Source organism: Lygodium microphyllum, chromosome 9, assembly GCF_053477565.2.
Source record: "Lygodium microphyllum isolate KBCC chromosome 9, Lygodium_microphyllum_v1.1.10, whole genome shotgun sequence".
In the NCBI taxonomy this organism is placed as follows: Eukaryota; Viridiplantae; Streptophyta; class Polypodiopsida; order Schizaeales; family Lygodiaceae; genus Lygodium; species Lygodium microphyllum.
Genome location: NC_141143.1, coordinates 6,517,903 through 6,536,513, shown reverse-complemented (window position 1 = coordinate 6,536,513; position 18,611 = coordinate 6,517,903). Strand labels below are relative to the sequence as shown.

Here is an 18,611-nt window from a genome sequence, read left to right as displayed (position 1 = left end):
AAAACAATTTCAAAATAACAAGCTCAATGTAGACTCTTGAGAACAAAGATCCATAAGAACTACTTTAAATCCAAATAGTTTCATTATTGCAAATGTGAAAAGGGCTTAAGTTAGCAAGGTATGAAAATAGTTTCAAAATAACCAACTCAAACTCATGTGAGCAAAGATCCATGAGACTACTTTAAATTCAAATACTTTCATTGTTGCTAATGTGAAAAGGACTTAATTTAGGGATTACTTAAGGTTTAAGCCTCAATAAAAAGGTTAGTAAGCTTGAAGCTTAGCATCTAGGGGGTGCCATTTTTCTTCCATGAATCAAATTGACCTTGCTTCTTCAAACAAGCTAATCCCCTACTTTTCAAGAACAAGTTTCCCTTGTGCTTAAGTAACCCCATGCTCGCATGCAACCATACATGAATGCAATTGATTCTTGAGCAATCCCAAAAACCAAAAAGTTGACCTTCATAACAACCTTCAATGGCAATCCAAACACATTGAACTTGGACTATGGTAGCCCCCAAACTATGCCTCAATGACTCCCTTAATCGGAGCACTTGTTTTACTTCAATCTTTTGCAGTGTGAAAACAACTCCCTAAATAATCAATTCAAGTATAAATCAATTCAAATCTACTAAGATATGAAAACAATATCAAAATATCTAGCTCAAGGTTCTCAAGGTTGACCAGTGTGAATAGAGATCCACAATATCTATTTTAAATCTAAATCAATTCACTACTACCAATATGAAAATGGCTTAATTGTATTAAGATTTAAGCTTTAATAAAAACCTTAATAATCTTGAAGCTTATCATCCAAGGGATGACATTCGAATTCAAAAAGGATGCTTTTGTAGCAACGGTGAGATTTGTAGATTCCAAAGCCTTGTTAATAAGCCATGACAAACCAAAACTTCAAAATGTGTGTGTGTGCGTGTGCGTGTGCGTGTGCATGTGCGTGTGCGTGTGTGTGCATGTGCATGTGTGCGCGCATGCGTGTGTGTAAGCATGCCCCTTACTTTTCTAACTAATTAGTCCTTGTGCTTTTCTGGCAAGGTAAGCCCCTGCTTGTTCAAACAAGTTGATCCCCTTCTTTGCAAGAAGAAGTTGCCCCTTATGCTTGCATGTCTCAATACATGAACCCAATTGATCCTTGAGCATCTAAAAAGCCAACATGACCTTGATCACAACCTTCAATCACTATCCACACACTTTGAACTTGGATTGTAGTAGCCCTTAAACAAAGCCTCAATGGCTCCCTTAATTGAAGCACTTTTTTTTACTTAAATTGGAGATCTCAATGATAGGATTTCTACCTCTTTCAAATTTTGGGAGCAAGCATCAATCTCACAGTAAGCATTTACTCCTCGCACTTCACACTCTAGCCACAAGATCCCAATGATGATGCTCTAATACCAGTTGATAGGATGAGGAACCACAAATATGAGAGAGTAAGAGAGTGAGAGAAAGAGAAGACCGTGTGTCTTGTGGGCACTAAGATTACCCATATTATTCATCGTCTTCACTTATATATGAATGTACAGAGTGTGGATATACAAGGGGTTCTTGCTTGATCTCTAGCCATTGCCTTCACCCTAACATCATTAAAGAGAGAGAAGACCATGTGTTTTGTGGGTATTATTAAGATTGTCCTTATTATTCATTATCTTCAATTATATAAAAATGTATAGAGTGTGGAGATATAAGGGGTGCTTACCTAACCTTTGGCTTTTGGCGTTCATATGCAGCATCGCCAAAGCGAGGAAAATTCCTCCAAAAAGCAACCTTATTAAAGCTCCAGAGATATCTATATCTACCCTTTAATAATCACATTGTCCTTTAGTCTTTGTGTTGTTATAGCTTAGGAGGCCTGACCTTAGCAACCCAAAGAGGCGTAAACAATAAGAGTTTGGGGAATGTATACCAAGGGTCAAACCCCATCCTTGGCAATCCCATATAAGAAGGATGTGGTTTTCTCTTAGAGACACTCGTATTTGAGATTGTGAGCTTTAGTTACTTCTCTTGTCTTCCTATATACAAGAAATTTGAAATAGCCCAATGCACAAAATAGGAACATAGCATTATCAAACATTTGAGTGACATGGTCTCTCATGTCAAGATTGGAAAGTATGTAATGTGTTTGTTGTTTGTGTATATTGTGGTATATCATGTGAACATTGTTAAGAGGATCAATGCTTTTTTTACTAATTTCCAAATTAAGAAGGCTACTTTGTTGAGGAGAGATCAAAATAATTATAGATGGCTTTGTAGCATGGCATTGTTAAATGAAGCATTCACAAGAGTGATAGTGTGAGGCCAATAGAGTGACACTAAAGGTTCCATTGTTTTGAGTTTTTATGAAATCTAAAATATAAATAAATCCATATGGCTCAATTTCTTTGTTCATATTAAACTTATACTCAATATATATGAATTTATATTATAGCTTGAAATGGCTGAGAGTGATGCATCATTTTTACAATATTGACATTAAATTGGGGCATGTTACATTTTTCTGGTGTCACTAAATTGGCCATGTTACCTTATGGAGCATTACCTTCTCATCATGTGGGGTACACTTTTGTTGGGGGGAGTCACTTTATTGGTCTCTTTACCTTATTGGATGTTACCTCCTCATCCCTATTAATCCAATGCTTGAGATTTATCATTATCAACATGCTACATTAACAACTTGTCTTGTGTATAAGGATCTTTTCCATGTGATTTCAAGCACATGACTTGAGATGTTCAAGGTATGGAGAATTTATTGCCATGGAGAGGTTATCCATGCCACTCTAGAGACTCTCACTTCATGGAAATTGAGTCTCTTTCATGAGTTGCTCTTTGCACTACCCATATTGGAATGCCTTACAGATGTGTAGGATGTTATGGCATCTATCTCTCATTCAGAAGAAAGTATCCATCATTCATATTAGAGCACTCATATTTGTTATGAAGTTGTCAATGGAAGTTGAGGGGAAGTTATAGGTATGTATATAAAGTGGAAGTGTATATGCTTTCACTATCATAATTTTGTGGGATCCATCTTACACATATCTTTAGAGGGAGCATGTCATCGGTGATTGGTCTCACTAGCATCCATTGTAGGATTCATCTACGTGTAGTCTTATGGTGGAGGGACACTTGGAGTTTCTTCTAGCAATGTGGACTGCTCCTAACCCATGCTAGCACCTTCGTAGTTGACCAAGTTAGAGGGCGCACTATGGGAAGGTGTTTAAGAGGGGGAAACCAAAGCTCTCCCCTATGAAGATCTAAGATCTGGGCACTATGGGAACGTGTTTAAGAGGGGGAAACCAATGCTCTACCCTATGAAGATCTAAGATCTAACTTGAGGAAAGCTTTATGATTAGCACCTTTTGGGTGTACTTTTGGTTTCATTTCCTTGCTTAAATCTAGAACTACTACTTAGGAGGTGATTCATGAGTCGACTAATTGCTATGATCAATGTCTTGGGACTCGATTTTACTTCTTTGACACTATGTGGCCCTTAGAATGCACATATGTTTGAAGGCTATGTAATGGTCTTCTTGGAGCATTTAGTAGTTCTTAATTGGACTATTGTGGACATTGGGGAAATGTCACTTGTGGGGAGTTGTTTCTTCATACCATGCTTCGTACTTGAGTAGTATGCCACTATTTCTCATGCACATCTAATTTATGTGCAGGATTGGGGTATTCATGGTTTCAATATTTTGTTAATGCCTTTGTATCAAGCCAATTAAATTGAGTTGTAAGATATTTAGATATGTCAACGTGGATTTGAGGGCATCTAATCAAATTAATCCATCGCAAAAAATTATCTTAATGAATGACAATAAGCTTTTAATAGTTGCATATTACAAGGAGGTTAAAATCTTTAACATTCCAACATATCAAGAAAGAATATGAGTCACAAGTCCACATGTTGTGAGAGGCCCAAAACTTTGGCTGTTATAATTGGGTTTCTTTTTAGTTGGCTAAGGTCAATAGGGATTTAGTATACAAATCTCCTCTTGTAAGATAATGTGTATAATAGTTGTGATCTCTAGTTGGATCATGGATTGTAGGGTAGGTGAAATAGTTTAAGATGTAATAAAAGAAGTCACGTCGGTAAGATGAAGCTTTTGCATACTTTGGATGTTGACGAGTTTATTTTTTATTTGCTTTATTGATTAAAGTGATATTTTACCTTTATTACAAGATCTTCATTATTGATGTCAAATCCTAGCATGCCAATAATTTGTTGGATTGTGGGGAGAAGAAGAGCATACAAATCCACCAATGGATAAGGCAAGAAGCAAGGTGTTTTGCATTGGATGTAGCCCCACCTTAGTGAGAGATCATTGGTTTACAAGTGAGCTTAATTGGACACAAGGTAGTGATTTTGCTTTGAGGGGGCCAATCTACTCTTGTCAATTGATTGCAACTCTACCACAGTGAGAGATCATAGGTTTTTAAAGATTGTAAATGAAGGTAAGGCTGTGCTCTTCTTTACACGGGGGGTGATTTTCTCTACTAGTTGCCTACTTGAGCCCATGTGAAGGAGCTTTCCAAACCCCCCCCCCCCCAATAAGGGCTTTGTAGTTATACCATGGCATTGCTGCTAGAAACACCTATATAGGGAGTAGTAGCGACCTTGAGCCCTTCTTGGTTTCCACTCTACATGTGATTCCATATACCCAATGGTAAACCCTCACATGTGCAACATCACAAGGGTGTAGTCTTGGGATGTGTCTATGTTGTATCATTTCTTTCATTGAATAATACAAGAGTATACCTTGCTCTCACATATCGTGTTATCTTTCTATGCCATGTCGAGTGAGTGATTGAATGCAGGTGCATTACACTTGGTATCAAAGAAACTCTTGCTTGGAGTGAAGGAGTGCTCACAGAATCAAGAGAGAAGATCTAGTGCCTTCAAATTGTGTTGTGATGACCCACATCACAACGCTCCACATTGCATTGCTCCACGTTGCATCAATCCTCATCTCACGACCTCCCTTGGTGCGACAACCCCCGACATGGAGACCCCAACCCAAGTCATCATCTGAAGATGTAACACACAACTTCCCCTTAGCACAACCACCATTAGAAGGAGAAATGTGGCTTTCCCTCGACACAACCACCATCCAAAGGTGAAACATGGCTTCCACACATTGAGAACACCAAAGCTAAGGCATGACTTCCCACAACAATATGGAGGACAATGGAGAGAATGCGCCCATCCCAGTCGTTGAAGAGCGGAAGAAGAGCCAAGGTCAAGAATGGAGAGAAGCTCAGGAAGAAAAAGTAGCTAGACTAGAGAGACAGTTGGAGGGCATGTCAAGTTTGTTGGACTTAATCTAGAGGAATATGCAAATGAAGGAAGAAGAAGAGGAAAAGAGAACAAAGTTTGAAGTGGAGCAGGGTTACAAAGAGTGGGTGATACAACAATAGGAAGAAGACAAGAGACACAAACTACAAGAAGAGGTGGATAGATTGGCAAATAGGTTAGCTAGGGAGGAAACATCTAGGAGAGCTCAGGATATAAAGAAAGACAAGGAGAAGGTAGCTGAAGTAGGAAGCAAGAAGAAGGACAAGAGGCAAAACAATAAGGAGGAAGAGGGGAGTGAGAGTTCAGAAGATGACTATGGCAAGTTTAAGATGCCCTAACCCACCAAGTACAAAGGAGAGAGAGACAACTTGATTTTGAAGAAATGGATTGCAGAGGTAGATAGGTACTTAAAGTATGCTAGAATAACTGAAAACAAGAAGGGAGAAGTGGCAGCCATCTACTTAGAGGAGGAAACTGCTAGCTGGTATCTACTAGAACAAGAGCACGGATGCACTATCTTTTCATGGGAAGAACTTCAAGAGGAACTCAAAGACTACTTCATCTTGAAGATGGAAAAATTCAAAGTTAGAGATGAGCGGAGAAATCTCAAGTAAACACAAGGAAAGATGAAAGAGTATGTTAGCAAGTATAGGCAGTTGATGTTGCAACTACCCAACATGGACACAAACACAAAGTTACATGGATTTCTATTTGGCATGCAAGAGTGGGCCAAGAGAGATGTTGAAAAACATGAACCAACTCGTTTAGCAGAGGCCATGAGGATGGCTAAAAGACTAGTCGACCTAGAAGGGAGGAGGACATCCCAGGGGAGTCAAGCTAGATTCAACACCCACCTTACCACCAAATCTTGGACCTCAAGACCCAATCCCCCTAGAGGCCCCATCGTAGAGATTCGGGGCCAAATCTTAGGAATAACCCCAGCCACATCGCAATTAGCCTTGGTACCAAGAGGAGCAGTTGGACAATGGGAAAACAACCACTATAGACCAACCCCAATTGCATCTTATGGGTTTGTAGGATCAAATACATCATGATGGAGACCCCAAGCCTCAACCACAGGGGTTAGGTGTTTCAAGTGTGGGGGATTGCACTATCAAAATAGATGCCCCATGGAAGACATAGCCTCAACAAGTAGTTCTAGGGTTTGGTAGTAGTCACAAGTGCTTATGGAGAAGAGGAGCCACAACCCCTATGCATCTAGGAAATTCCCAATGAAAGTGAAGGGATCCTAGACCACCCAAGAGTGGGGACAATTAGTGCACGTTCCCAAAGTGTGGCAACTCAGGTAGGAACAGTATAATACTTACACCTCAAGGGAAGAGTGAGTGAAGGGGATCAAGCAATCATGGTAGTCACATGAGCCGCTCACAACTTTATCACACCAAATTGTGCAGCTAAACATGGACTCAAACTATCTAAGGCTTTAGAAGGATTAATAGTGACCTTTGTGCAAGGAGAAGCAAAGGAGGTCAAGCAAGTCTTTGCACAAGTGGAAGCAGGTAAATGGAAGGCCAGACTTAACTTTCTAGTCATACCCATTGACAACTTTGAAGTCATTTTAGGCTTGGAATTCTATGACAAATATGTCATTGCAATGTTTGGAAAAGGAGTTAATGAAATGATGTTGGATATGTAAGGACAAGGCATAAGAGTACCATGTGAAAGATTGAACATCAATCAAAGTGTGATGAAAGAGAGCAAGCCAGGAGTCTCATGCCAAATTGTGAAGTCAGTACCTAATAAACTAGGAGCACCAGTCCAAGTAATGACTCAGCAAGTTACTAGTATTTGGCCTCACATCATGACCTATAGTGCCAAACAACTGGAGAAATCATTGAAGCAAGAAGACGTGGTGTATTTATGCATGATCCAACCTATAGTGCAGGAGGTCGCCAAGAAGCCCAAACCACAAGTTGACAACAAATGAGTGGAAGCGATACTTGAGGAATATGCAGATATGATGCCCGCAAAACTACCCAAAGGCCTACCCCCCAAAAGAGAGTAGACCACAAGATTGAGCTAATCCTAGGGGTAGTCCCACTAGCTAGAGCCCCATATTGCATGAATACATTGAACTCATGGAATTGAAGAAACAATTGCATGAATTGGAAGAGCAAGGATTTATCCAACCTAGCAAGTCCCCTTTTGGTGCCCTAGTGTTGTTTGTCAAAAAGAAGGATGAGTATAATAGCTCAATTCACTCAGTAATAGGTTACACATCCTTTGAGTTAGCCATAGGGAAAGAAGTCATCACAACCTTAGCCTTAGCCTCAAGAGCTGCCAAAGTTGAAGATCAGGATGCAAAAGACTTCTTGAAGAAATGGAGAGAAAGAAATGCAACCACCAAGCAAAGTTTCGAAAAGAGCAAAATCAACATGATTGAAAAAGGCAACAAGAAATGTAAGTCAGTCCTCTTCACCAAAGGAGATATGGTCCTAGTTAGCTCCAAGCATATGTTCCTTCCCAAGAATATGAGCCCCAAGTTCAACCACCATTAGTATGGAGCCTACCGCATCACTTAGGTTTGAATGAGGTAACATACAAGCTCAGCCTGCCAGAAAGCATCTGCATCCACAATGCATGCCATATACGCCTTGCAGGTTTTATCCCGACACCTAATGGGAGCAGCACGTTCCATTACTTCATTCCAATGGCCCCTTCAAAGTAGAAGCAATCCTTCGATGTGGAGAACACAAAGGTCACCATGAGTACCTCACCAAGTGGAAAGGGTGCCCTCTCAAAGAGGCCACTTGGATTTCAGAAATGGAGGCCCGCAAACATAGCAACGAGGCCTTCACCATGTGGCTCAAGGAGAATCCCAACAATACTTCCAATGTACCTTGAATCACCACTTAACTTACCATAGGTCTGGCAACGCCTCAAGTCCTCAAATGCAATTGAGTTGAGGGTGGGTTGGCATGGTAATAAGAATAAAAAGCAAAAGAAGTCTAGATGGCTAGACACTGCCTAGCTTGATAGGAAAAGTTAAGACCCCCAAGTCATAGTGCGGCATACATTGACCAACCTAATAGGAAAGGCTACATTAATACCCCACTAATGCATCAAGTCCTAGCCCATCAAACATTAACAAGCTTGTTAGAAAAAGTTTTGTTTAGACCCCATAATGAGTTAATAAGCCCTACCCTTAGATTGTTGAGGACAACAATCCATTATATGGGGGTGACTATCCATGGCGTTACTACTAGAAACACTTATGAAGGAGTACCTCTAGCTCTCTCACCCCACAACCTTGAGTCGTGCTTGGATGCATGTTGATAGCACCAACCCTCACCTACAAACCAAGATGCTTTGTTCCTTTAGCATATCTTGTACATAGTCCCCCTCTATAAATATAAGCTTTGCCCTCAAGATGAGCCATTTTGCAAACTTTGGTGCCATGTTGTGTTGAGGTGTGTGTGTCGAGTGCATGTTGAGTTGGGAAGTCTTGTTGTAATGCGATGCATTGTGGGCTCACGGGATGCCTCCTAGGGGTTGAGAACATGTCCCGCGGGGGATTCCAAAGGTAGGATTGCCACACATTGTATCAAAGCTATCCTCATGGGTGGCGTACACAACCTCTCGTGTTGGAGACCCTGGGCTAAGTTATGGTGGAATGGTGCCAAGGGAGACCCTTTCTGAGTTGGTGAAAAGTCTTCTTGAGGATATCTAAGAGAAAAAAAGAAGAGTTCTTGATGAATTTTATGCTTTGGAGTATGACTGGCGAGGTTTGGTGGATAAGTTGAGTTATATGAGTGGAAATGGAGCAAGTGTCCCCCCTAGACTATTAAAAGAGTTTGAAGCCAATGTGAAAAAGATTTTTGAAAAACAAATTGAGCTGAAGATGGAGTTGATGGCCTTGAATTGCAAGATCAAGGCGTGGATTGCTAATGTGGTGGAGATGGGTGAGTGGGATGCCCTTGATGTGGAGAGCAAGTTGAGACGAAAGGTTGCTTTGGATTTTGATACCTCGGTTCCATGGGTGGGATGCTCGAAGAGAAGAATGAGTTGAATTTGATGAAACCTGTTACCTTTGATGAGAAGGGGAAAGATGTTGCGTATAGAGATGAGAAGAAGAGAGTAGTGGGTGCAAGTGGGGCAAAGAAGATGATGAGTAGATTAGAGACAGATGAAGTAAGGGTGTCACAACAAGGATGACCCACTTCTAGTCATGTTATGAGCGAGAAGAAGACGTCGTTGCAGCAGCCCATGCCTTTGAAGTTGAGTGAGCTGAGTTTGAGCTCCAATGATGATGATGAGAGTGAAAGTGATGAGTCGATGATGAGGACGATGGGCCTAATGCTGACATGATTATGAATAAGGCCATGAGGGCCCTTGCAGAGGTTGAAATTACAAAGGCAAAACAAGTTGTTGGAGGATTTGGAGTCCAGTATTTATGAGTTTGAAGATGAATCAAGTGACTCAGAAGTTGAAAGGTGGAGCTAGCATGCTCAATTGCATGTTTTGATGAAAACCCTTGAGAGGGCATTGAAGCAAAGTAGTGGTCTAGATGCTAAGGGGAAAAATATGCAGAGTAGTGGTGGATAGGGAAAGAAGAACTCGTGTACCTAGGGTGATTCTAAAGATACCGAGCTTGGTATGTTGAAGAGTGTCTAAGGAGGAGGCTTGTGGAGAAGAAATAGTTGAAGATGAGTTGTGGTGTTGGCAAGATTCATATGAGTAAAAAGAGCGAGAATGTTGACGAACAAGATGTCTGGAAGCTAAGAAGTGTGTTGAGATGGATGTGCTAAAGAAGATGGGAAGTGGAGCTGAAGTGCTAAGAAGAAAGTGGAGGTTTAGGCAAAGTAGTGTAGTGAGATGCATGTGGCCTTGAAGAAGAGCATGGAGCCAATGATGAAGCCAGAGGTTGATACAGTGGTGAAGATGGCATGTGGGCCGAAATGTGTGAAGAAAAATGAGGACAGTGTTGAGAATACTAAGGTGAAGGCAATGTTGAAAGTGGCATGCGGGACAATACATGTGTTTGGTGATGTGGTGATAGAAGTGGTGGAGGAGGTGAGTGAGACCAAATCACCCTTCAAAGAATCAAGTAATCGTTGTGGGCAAATTCGCCCCATGTGTTGGAGTGGATTGGAGAGAAGAATGACAATGAGAAGTGTGTGGAGCGCTTGTCTAGCCCAGCAAGCATAAATGAACTAGAACCATTTGTTTGCGGTACGTCTAGCATGGAGTTGAACAAAGAGAGTAGTGTTGTGGTTGGGGAAGTCTCCTTGAGTCGAGAGTATAAAGGAATGACCGTGTAGAATGAAGAGAGCAGAAGTGTGTACATGAAAGACTTGTTCAGTCCTGTGAGTATAAAGGAATGGCCTTGATGTGTGTTGAGGAATACTCCTTGAGTTGGGCGTATAAAGGAACGGTGATGTAGAATGAAGAGAGTGGAGTTGTGTGCATAGAAAACTCATTGAGCCACGAGTATAAAAGAATGGCCTTGACTTGTGATGAGGAAGGCTCCTTGTGCCGAGAGTGTAAAGAAAGGGCTATGATTGGTGAAGGGTGTGTTGAAGACTCATTAAGCCATGAGTATAAAGGAACGGCCTTGTGTTGTGTTGAGGAAGACTCCTTAAGCTGTGAGTATAAAGGAACAACATTGTGTTGTGTTGAGGAAGGCTTCTTACACCAAGATGGTATTGGAACGGCAGCGAGCGAAGAAGAGTGCATGGAAGACTCATTTAGTTGTGAGTATAAAGGAACGGCATTGTGTTGTGTTGAGGAAGGCTCCTTACATCGGGAGGGTAAAGGAATGGTTGCATATTGTGATGAGGAAGGCTCCTTGCATCAGAAGGGTAAAGGAACAATAGCAATTGGTATGAGGATGAAGAGTGATGTTGGTGTGGAAGGAAGTGGTGAGAAGATTATTGTTGAGGAAGTGAAGAGTTGTGTTTTTGTGGAAGGAAGCAGTGAGAAGATGGGAGCCAAAGAGGGCTCCCCAAGGAAGAGAAAGAACTATATTTGTGCTTGGAGCAAAGGTTGAGATCACTGGGTTGATTCCTACATTGCAAAATTGGAATCGGTTAGTAGGCAACAATGGGTAAGCTCCAATGATGAAGTGAGGTCATACAGCGACGAACATGAGGAGGAGCTAACTCTTTGTACTCAAATGGCTGATTGAGAGGGTGAAAGACCCTCATGCAACGAGGAGACATGTGGAGCAAAGGCCGATTTCGAGGGTGTTAGACCCTTACATAGTGAGTTAATTGGGAGTGTAAGGGTGCTTTGAGTGTGGATTGATCATGGTGACTAGATATTTGTGAATGGAACCCAAGTGGTTGAGCTATGGGATGAAACAAGCCCTATACTCACCACGAAGGTGAACTTCAAGGAGGTGCATGAACCTATGAAGCCCATGTGTGCAATCAAGCCCATTTTGGCGATCTTTGGGCCAAAGGGATGCAATCTACTTGGGGAAGTCAAAGTGATTGGATGGCTATGAGATCGGACCAAGGTAGAGGCAAGTAGGCTTGACCCTCCAAGTTGTTCCAAGTGGATCTGGCTCCTCACAAAGCAAGCTAGGAAGAAGAGGGCAAGGTGTGAAGACCTAGCCCTGATCAACGTGGTCAAGATGGATGTGGGCATGCTAAGGCCCATGGTTGAAGGAAAGCGAGGTGCAGTGATCCCTCCACTAGAGTTGATCAAAAGCTTGGGTGCCCTCTTGTTCGATCAGGCCATTGTGGGCCACTACGGTGGGGCACATGGCCCTCATGATACAAGCTAGAAGGTTTGATGCTATGAATTGGACTCGTCTAGGTTTAGCACGGGCCGTAATGTTTGATCTAGCGACCAAGGGCCTAAAATTTCAAGTGGGCGCAACATGCACAAATAAATCTAAAGGCTACCTTTTTCTCTTGCACATGTCAAGGATAGATATTTGTAACAGAGACTTGAAACTGATTGCTGTGAGGGAAATGGCCCTCACTCTATACGTGCAATAATTTGATGCTCCTCATCGAGCTGTGGCATGCTATCCAGGCGCTCCAGCCGGCCAGTCTAGGGTACTCTCATCCTATCTCTATAAAGGTGTGTGGTACAAAGAGGGCAAAGGTACTTGGTGCAGGAGATATAGATCTCATGTGGCACGTCAAATGGCATGCAACTTCTAGGCATGTTGTGCGCTTCGCTCGTGCCCCATGTGCTCCCCATGCAACCTAGTCCAACAGAAGACTCCCCCACACTCGTTCAAAGTTATGTGGTGCAAAATGGGGGGATAATGGATGCGAGTGAAATGGACCTCGTAAGAAGAGCAAAGTGCCATGCTACGATGTAGTGTGATGGGTGGCCAAAAGTTGAAAGCGAGATCTATGCCACTAAGGGCGTTAAGAAGAGGAAAAAGAAGAAGTGCACCCCAATGAAGATTTGTGCCAATGAGGGCACCGCTAGAAAGATTGAAGCTTCAAGTCAGATTTGTGCCAACAAGGGCACCACTAGAAAGATCGGAGCTTCAAGTCAAATCCATGCCTTTAAGAGCACCAAGGCAAGAAGGCGGGTGGGAGGTCCTGCAACATGGGATTGCACCTTCCGTGCAAGGTGACATGTGGCTTTGCTTGGGAGATGTCATGCCACCTTCAACTTGTTCCCTCACACGTGTGCTCAATAGAAGACTCGGGTGATTAAGGCCCACCAACTCTTTTCAAAAGGGCAAGTGTGTCTCAACCAAAATGTGCCTCTTGAATCAAGGAGTGTGTGGCTACCCTGTGGTGGCCTCATGTTTCCTTCTTCTGTAGATCGAGGAGCCATTCGTTGCAAGGTGTCTCAGCATGGATCCTTGCCTTTTGGGCTTGGTATTCAAAGTGAAAGCTTGGTGACGAGTCCTAGTCCATAGGCAATTCTATGTGCTCAAGCTGTCTAACCCAACGTTGGAGCATGGGTGCGCAACATGGTCTAATAGGGTTTACCCTCCACTCTATGCTTGTAAATATGGTCAACAGGTGGATGGTTGATGTGCAAAATAAAGTCTTAGTCCTTCACAACTTGCTTGGTCCCATTCCATTCCATAGTTGTGAATTGAGTCAGTGGGTGGGATGTAAGAATAGTTTTGAAAAGTCCATGTTCCACATTTATATTGAGTCAGTGGGCAAACACCGACCACCTTGATATTTGGTGTAACCATTAGTGCAGCATTGAAATCATTTAGTTTGCAAGTTACATATCATGATATTACCGTAATCGTAATACACACTGTGGGAATCAAAGCGGAAATTTGTGTGAAACTATGTACGCGTGTGATTTAAGAGACTCTTCATGATGCTGGGAATGTTCTCGCTAGCGGTGTGAGAAAAAGTAAACGTGTGTTTGCGGATTAGCCTTTCAAATGAATGAATGAATGAATGGATGGATTGTCGAGAGAGAGAATTGAGAGGACAAAGGGATGCGTCGTTTGCAGGGCTGTCTTCTCTCCTCGGTCGCTTTGCCTCAGTCGCTCGCAAGTTCGTCGAACCGGCCGGTCTGTCTTTGTCTTTTCCATCGCCACGACCAGGCTTCGCCTCTCTTCATCTGAATTCCTCTCTGGTCTTCCTTTGTTCTCCTTCCGATGATGGCCCCCCCACCCGGGAGCTGGTAAGCCCTCTGTTTTCTGGATTGTTATCCGTTCCTTCAGCATTTGTCTAGGGTTTCAATGGTGCCATCTTGTCCTTCGTGTTAAGGATCTGCTGCTCAGATTGCAAAACCTTTTCACCTTGCTGTTTGCTTCTCCAGAGGATGTTAATCAGTCCTAGCTATTGATTAACGCTCAATTTGCGACATTTTCACCTTGCTGTTTGCTTCTCCAGGGGATTTTAATAATCAGTCCTAGGCATCGATTAGCTTCTGGATCTTCAGAGACATTTGCCCTCCTAGCTATTGATTAGTTGCTGGATCTTCAGAAACATTGGCCCCTTAATAAGCAAGTGTCATCCGTTTTCGCCTTATGGCGACCTCTGTCAGGCTTTCCACACCTCCATCGATCATTGAAAGTCAACAGTCTGCAGCTGGTCTGCAGGAGTCACATGCCTTGGAAGACCCTGGGGATGATTGGGTTTCCCTCATGCTCAGTGATGTTGAGCTCGACATGGGAGCAGAGTGTTCGGCACCACTTGCATCCCTGGCTGGCTTCCCCTTGCCAGAGTTTGAGGATTTTGACTTCTCCAGTCTGGACGGATCTTCTTCTAGTGCGTCTGCCTGCCATCATACCAGCAGTTCCTCATCAAGCAGTGGCTTTGATGCCATTCCGTATCCCTTTGATGATGGGCAATCAGCAAGCTCAGCCAAGCAAAAGGCGTGTTTCAATCCTTCAGAGTTTGTACGGGAGGATTACCCAAACTTACAGGATGATCACGGGGTGACCAACTCTAAGCCCGACAGACTGACACAGTCACATTCACAAGATGCTACCTCTGGATCAGTTGGGGCCTTGATTCGACCTGCGATGCCAATCGATTCAGATTTCATCCTTACTTCTGATTGTTCTTTGGTTCACATCGATCTTAAAACACAGGAAAATGTAAAGGGGGTTTTGCCATACACCGAGTCACCGGAAAGTGGATTGACCTGTCATAGTGTGGAGTATCCTGTTTCAGGTGCCAATGCCGCAGCTATTGATTCTGGGTCTGAGGATGACAACTTGCTTTTCCTTGTCAGTGAAATCTGCCCAGAAGGTACAGGGGATACGAAATTTGAAAGTGGTAACTCAATGGTCACATGCAATACTCCTAATAATATTCAGGATGCATCCATGGGCACAAGCCAGATAGAACCTGGTACTTCTGATTGTTTGGATAAATTAGAGACTGGGGATAGTAGACAGCAACTTCCATGTTGTCCTAAAAGTGCCTCTTCTTCGAAATTAAGTAGGAAGAGGAAAGCATTGGATAGGAAAAGTAGAAGCTCTACTCCAGAAGATGCAGTAGTTAATAGCATGGAAAGGTTTGAAAGTGTTCTTGATGGAAGTGACCTCAAGGATGACAATGATGAGAAAAGACAAGCCAGGTTAATGAGGAATAGGGAGAGTGCTCAGCTTTCCCGTCAGAGGAAAAAAATCTATGTGGATGAACTGGAGGAGAAAATTAAAACGATGGCATCAACGATTGCTGAATTGAATAATACAATTAATCTTATCAGTGCAGAGAACATAAATTTACGAAGGCAGTTAGGTTACTTTGGCCCTCCACCTGGTCAACCAGGAGGAATGCCTGGAACTGCCCCTTGGGTTGCTCCATATCCTGCTCCAATGGTTGGAGGTAGGTTTTTAGTGCCTGGTTCTCAGGTTCCTCTTGTAGCAATTCCCAGATGGAGATCACAGCAAAGCACTACGACAAAGAGCAAGAAGTCAAAGTCTGAAGTACAAGCAAAAAGACGCGAAGAAAAGGCTCCCAAGAGAATGAAAAAGCTTGCAGGGGTTGCAGCAGTAGGACTTTTCTTCTTTCTGTTTCTTTTGTTTCCATTCAATCTCATTTTTTCAGTTTTGAAACCGGGTTTGAAAGAGGAATCCAAGGTTTGGGCTGCTGGAATTTGGTATACCTATCCCAGTAGTGCGATGGTGAAACCTGGAGGAAGAGTGCTAACAGGTGTGGAAGGTGAAGCCAATCCTGTGCACGATGAGCCTGGACCAAGATGGGTTTCTGTTAGTGATGATTCAAGAGTCAATGGAAAGGATACACAAACAAGAACTGTCTCTGAGAGCTGGCATCCATTGACAGAGTGCCAGACAGGGGGTACAATTAGTGATGCACAGAGTAGCAATGCAAGTGTGCCCCTTGCAGCAACACTCTTTGTCCCAAAGAATGACAAGCTTGTGAAAATTGATGGTAACCTGGTAATTCATTCTGTTTTGGCTGGTGAGAGAGCTACAAGAGAATGCCACAATCAACGGAAGGAATCCAAGAGCAAAAGAGGCAGAGTAATAGTTTCTTATGACAAAGGGCGGGCTTTGGATGCAAACCTGAAGGCTTTAGCTGTGAAGGCTGATCCTGAAGAAAAAGGAACTCTTGTAGAACTGCAGAAGGCACTAGCTGCTAACTCAAATATGGAGCTTGAAGGAGGCGGCATCCAGTCTGTACAAGATGATGGGTCTCTTCAACAGTGGTTTATGGAAGGACTTGCAGGTGTAGTGATGGATCCATGCCATGCATTCTTATCGTGGACCGTGTGTGTCATACCATGAAAACCTCTGAAGTGCAAGTAGAAGCTGTTTAGACTAGAGGAAGTTCTTTGTAGTCATCTAGTCCAGGTTATTTTCGGTGTTGCTGCAATTATAAGTGTTTTACTATGATTGAATTTAAGTAATTTGGGTAGGCTTCTATTATATGGAGGCAGAGAACAAATGCGGGCCACTTTACTGTTATTTAAACTCGTCTTTTCTCTTACCAGGTTCTGTGTTCAGGTCTGGAATGTGCACAGAGGTTTTTCAGTTTGAAACTTCTCCAGCAGCATCAGGGCCTTCAGGCGAACCTGCATCCCATAGTTCTGAGGCAGTTGAACTCGTGAAGAATAGCACAGGAAGGCTTCAGGATCATGACCTGCAAAGAGCAAGACGGTGGGTTACTTCACGGAAGGGGGTATCTTATGCTGTTCCACTTCCACCTGTAGGACACAAGGAGGCTTACAATGGCAGCCTTCACAATAATAGTGCAGCAGGTGCCCATGACAAATTCAACTCTCAGAGAAAGTTTGAAAAGCAAAAGCAGTCATCATCGATTGTTGTCTCTGTACTTGCTGGCTCAGAATTGGGAGATCCTCCCAATTTGTCTGGTGGAGCAAAAAGGGTTTCGCAAATCTTTGTGGTTGTTTTGATCGACAGTGTAAAATATGCAACATACTCATGCATGCTACCCTCTGCACAATCAAATCCACGCTACGAGGTATAAACAAAAGAATTTTTCTTTCTTCTCCTGCACCTTGCAGCTATTATGTGCTTCCTGTGGCTCAGGTGGCTGGCCATTTTCGGTGTTGCAGGTCGTTGTGGACTGACACAGGCAGAATGTGATGATTTCAGTCAATCTGTAGGAGTTGCAATAGGCCCCATTGACTTGGGGATTATATGATACGTTAAAATCTGTAAATAGTGGCATCACAAGGTATTTACTAGGTGGATTTTCCATTGCTTCCCCCTGCAGGAAAATGGGCAAAAAAAGGTGATAGCTTGTTCTCTTTAGCCATATGAGTACAGAACAGTGCAACCAATCTACCGTCTGTTCAATGATCATTGGAGACCATTTCTATGGAGTCTGTCAAGGCTCCATGGCATTTGGATTTATGGAATGTTGGTCCTAAGAGCAAGGACATATGTGCCATGCCTGGTTGGACTGCTGACATCTAAGAGATTCTGAGGAAATGTCCTGATTTGAAATTTCTGGAAAATATAATGCCAGAAGCTCAATTGGTCACTTTCTGGAAGCATGTGCCAACGTATTCTAATGAACTGCTATTCTTGCCTGAACAAAGTGTTGGTTCCTTTCTGAAAGCATGTGCCAACATATTCTAATGCCTTTTGTCCTTGCCTCCACGAGGATGCTTGCTTTGATTTGATAATCTGATAATCTGGTAGCAAGTTTTCTGAATGACATTGTTGTGAACTCTATAAAGGTGCATCATACACAATGATCCAAAACTCGCCAACAATTTCTGATCCAGCACACTGATTTGTTCAATTTGCAATATCTTGAGCATATTTTGCTTCTTGTAGAGTGGTATGTGATGTAACATCCAGGTTGCATTCCTTCATGAACCTATTGTGGCCAGGTTTGGAGTGAATATGCTGAGCTGCACCTCATTGTAGGAGATTATTTTTAGGTGCTAAAAAGCAAGCAATCCATTATCACATGCCAAACACTTGCAAATTGCAGTGCATTGTCAAGTAATACCAGTCCCAAGTTAAGCTAACATGGTATTAATCCAGGGAATATCCCATTGCTAAGCTAACAGTCATTCCTATCCGTGAATGTACATTACAGAAGCAAAGAAGTTTCCAACACTTACCACAACACTTGCATGCTTTTGGCTAAACGTCATGTTCCAACAATAAAACATATGGATCAAAATTCATGCAGCTTATAGAATAGTGTGTTTCATGCAAATGTATGGATGTAGATGTATCCTATAAAATGACTATTTACCCTGCAGACTTTGTGAAAAAATTGGTATTCAACGAGGACACTAATAGCCCACAAAGACTTGTCACTCTAGAGGCATTTCATAGAAAGATGGTATTAGTTGAGGACACTATCCACTTATATGGAAATGGGTAGTGCGCATGTGCAATGGAATCAACCAAGTAACTTGGTCTCTCTCTTAT

General features: G+C 42.6%; 1 protein-coding gene across 2 annotated transcripts; it reads left to right on the top strand.

The window, feature by feature from the left end:
• The first annotated feature begins 13,626 nt into the window (after positions 1 to 13,626).
• LOC148030782 (bZIP transcription factor 60-like) lies at positions 13,627 to 18,366 on the top strand. 2 transcript variants are annotated; one of them, XM_087684291.1, is made up of 4 exons: positions 13,627 to 13,900; positions 14,113 to 16,422; positions 16,688 to 17,178; positions 17,273 to 18,366. In XM_087684291.1, exons 2-4 carry the CDS (start codon positions 14,250 to 14,252, stop codon positions 17,285 to 17,287), a joined length of 2,679 nt encoding a protein of 892 aa, XP_087540417.1. In that variant the 5' UTR covers positions 13,627 to 13,900; positions 14,113 to 14,249; the 3' UTR covers positions 17,288 to 18,366. The 2 variants fall into 2 exon arrangements, with proteins under 2 accessions (XP_087540417.1, XP_087540418.1); XM_087684292.1 differs by having other exon boundaries at positions 13,627 to 16,422.
• Positions 18,367 to 18,611: the final 245 nt, after the last annotated feature.

Bases quoted from the DNA above. Each gene is read 5' to 3' on its own strand.
- LOC148030782 (XM_087684291.1), top strand. From the start codon at position 14,250: ATGGCGACCTCTGTCAGGCTTTCCACACCTCCATCGATCATTGAAAGT. The intron at 16,423-16,687 runs GTGTAGTGATGG...TTCTCTTACCAG, and splicing joins GTTTATGGAAGGACTTGCAG to GTTCTGTGTTCAGGTCTGGA.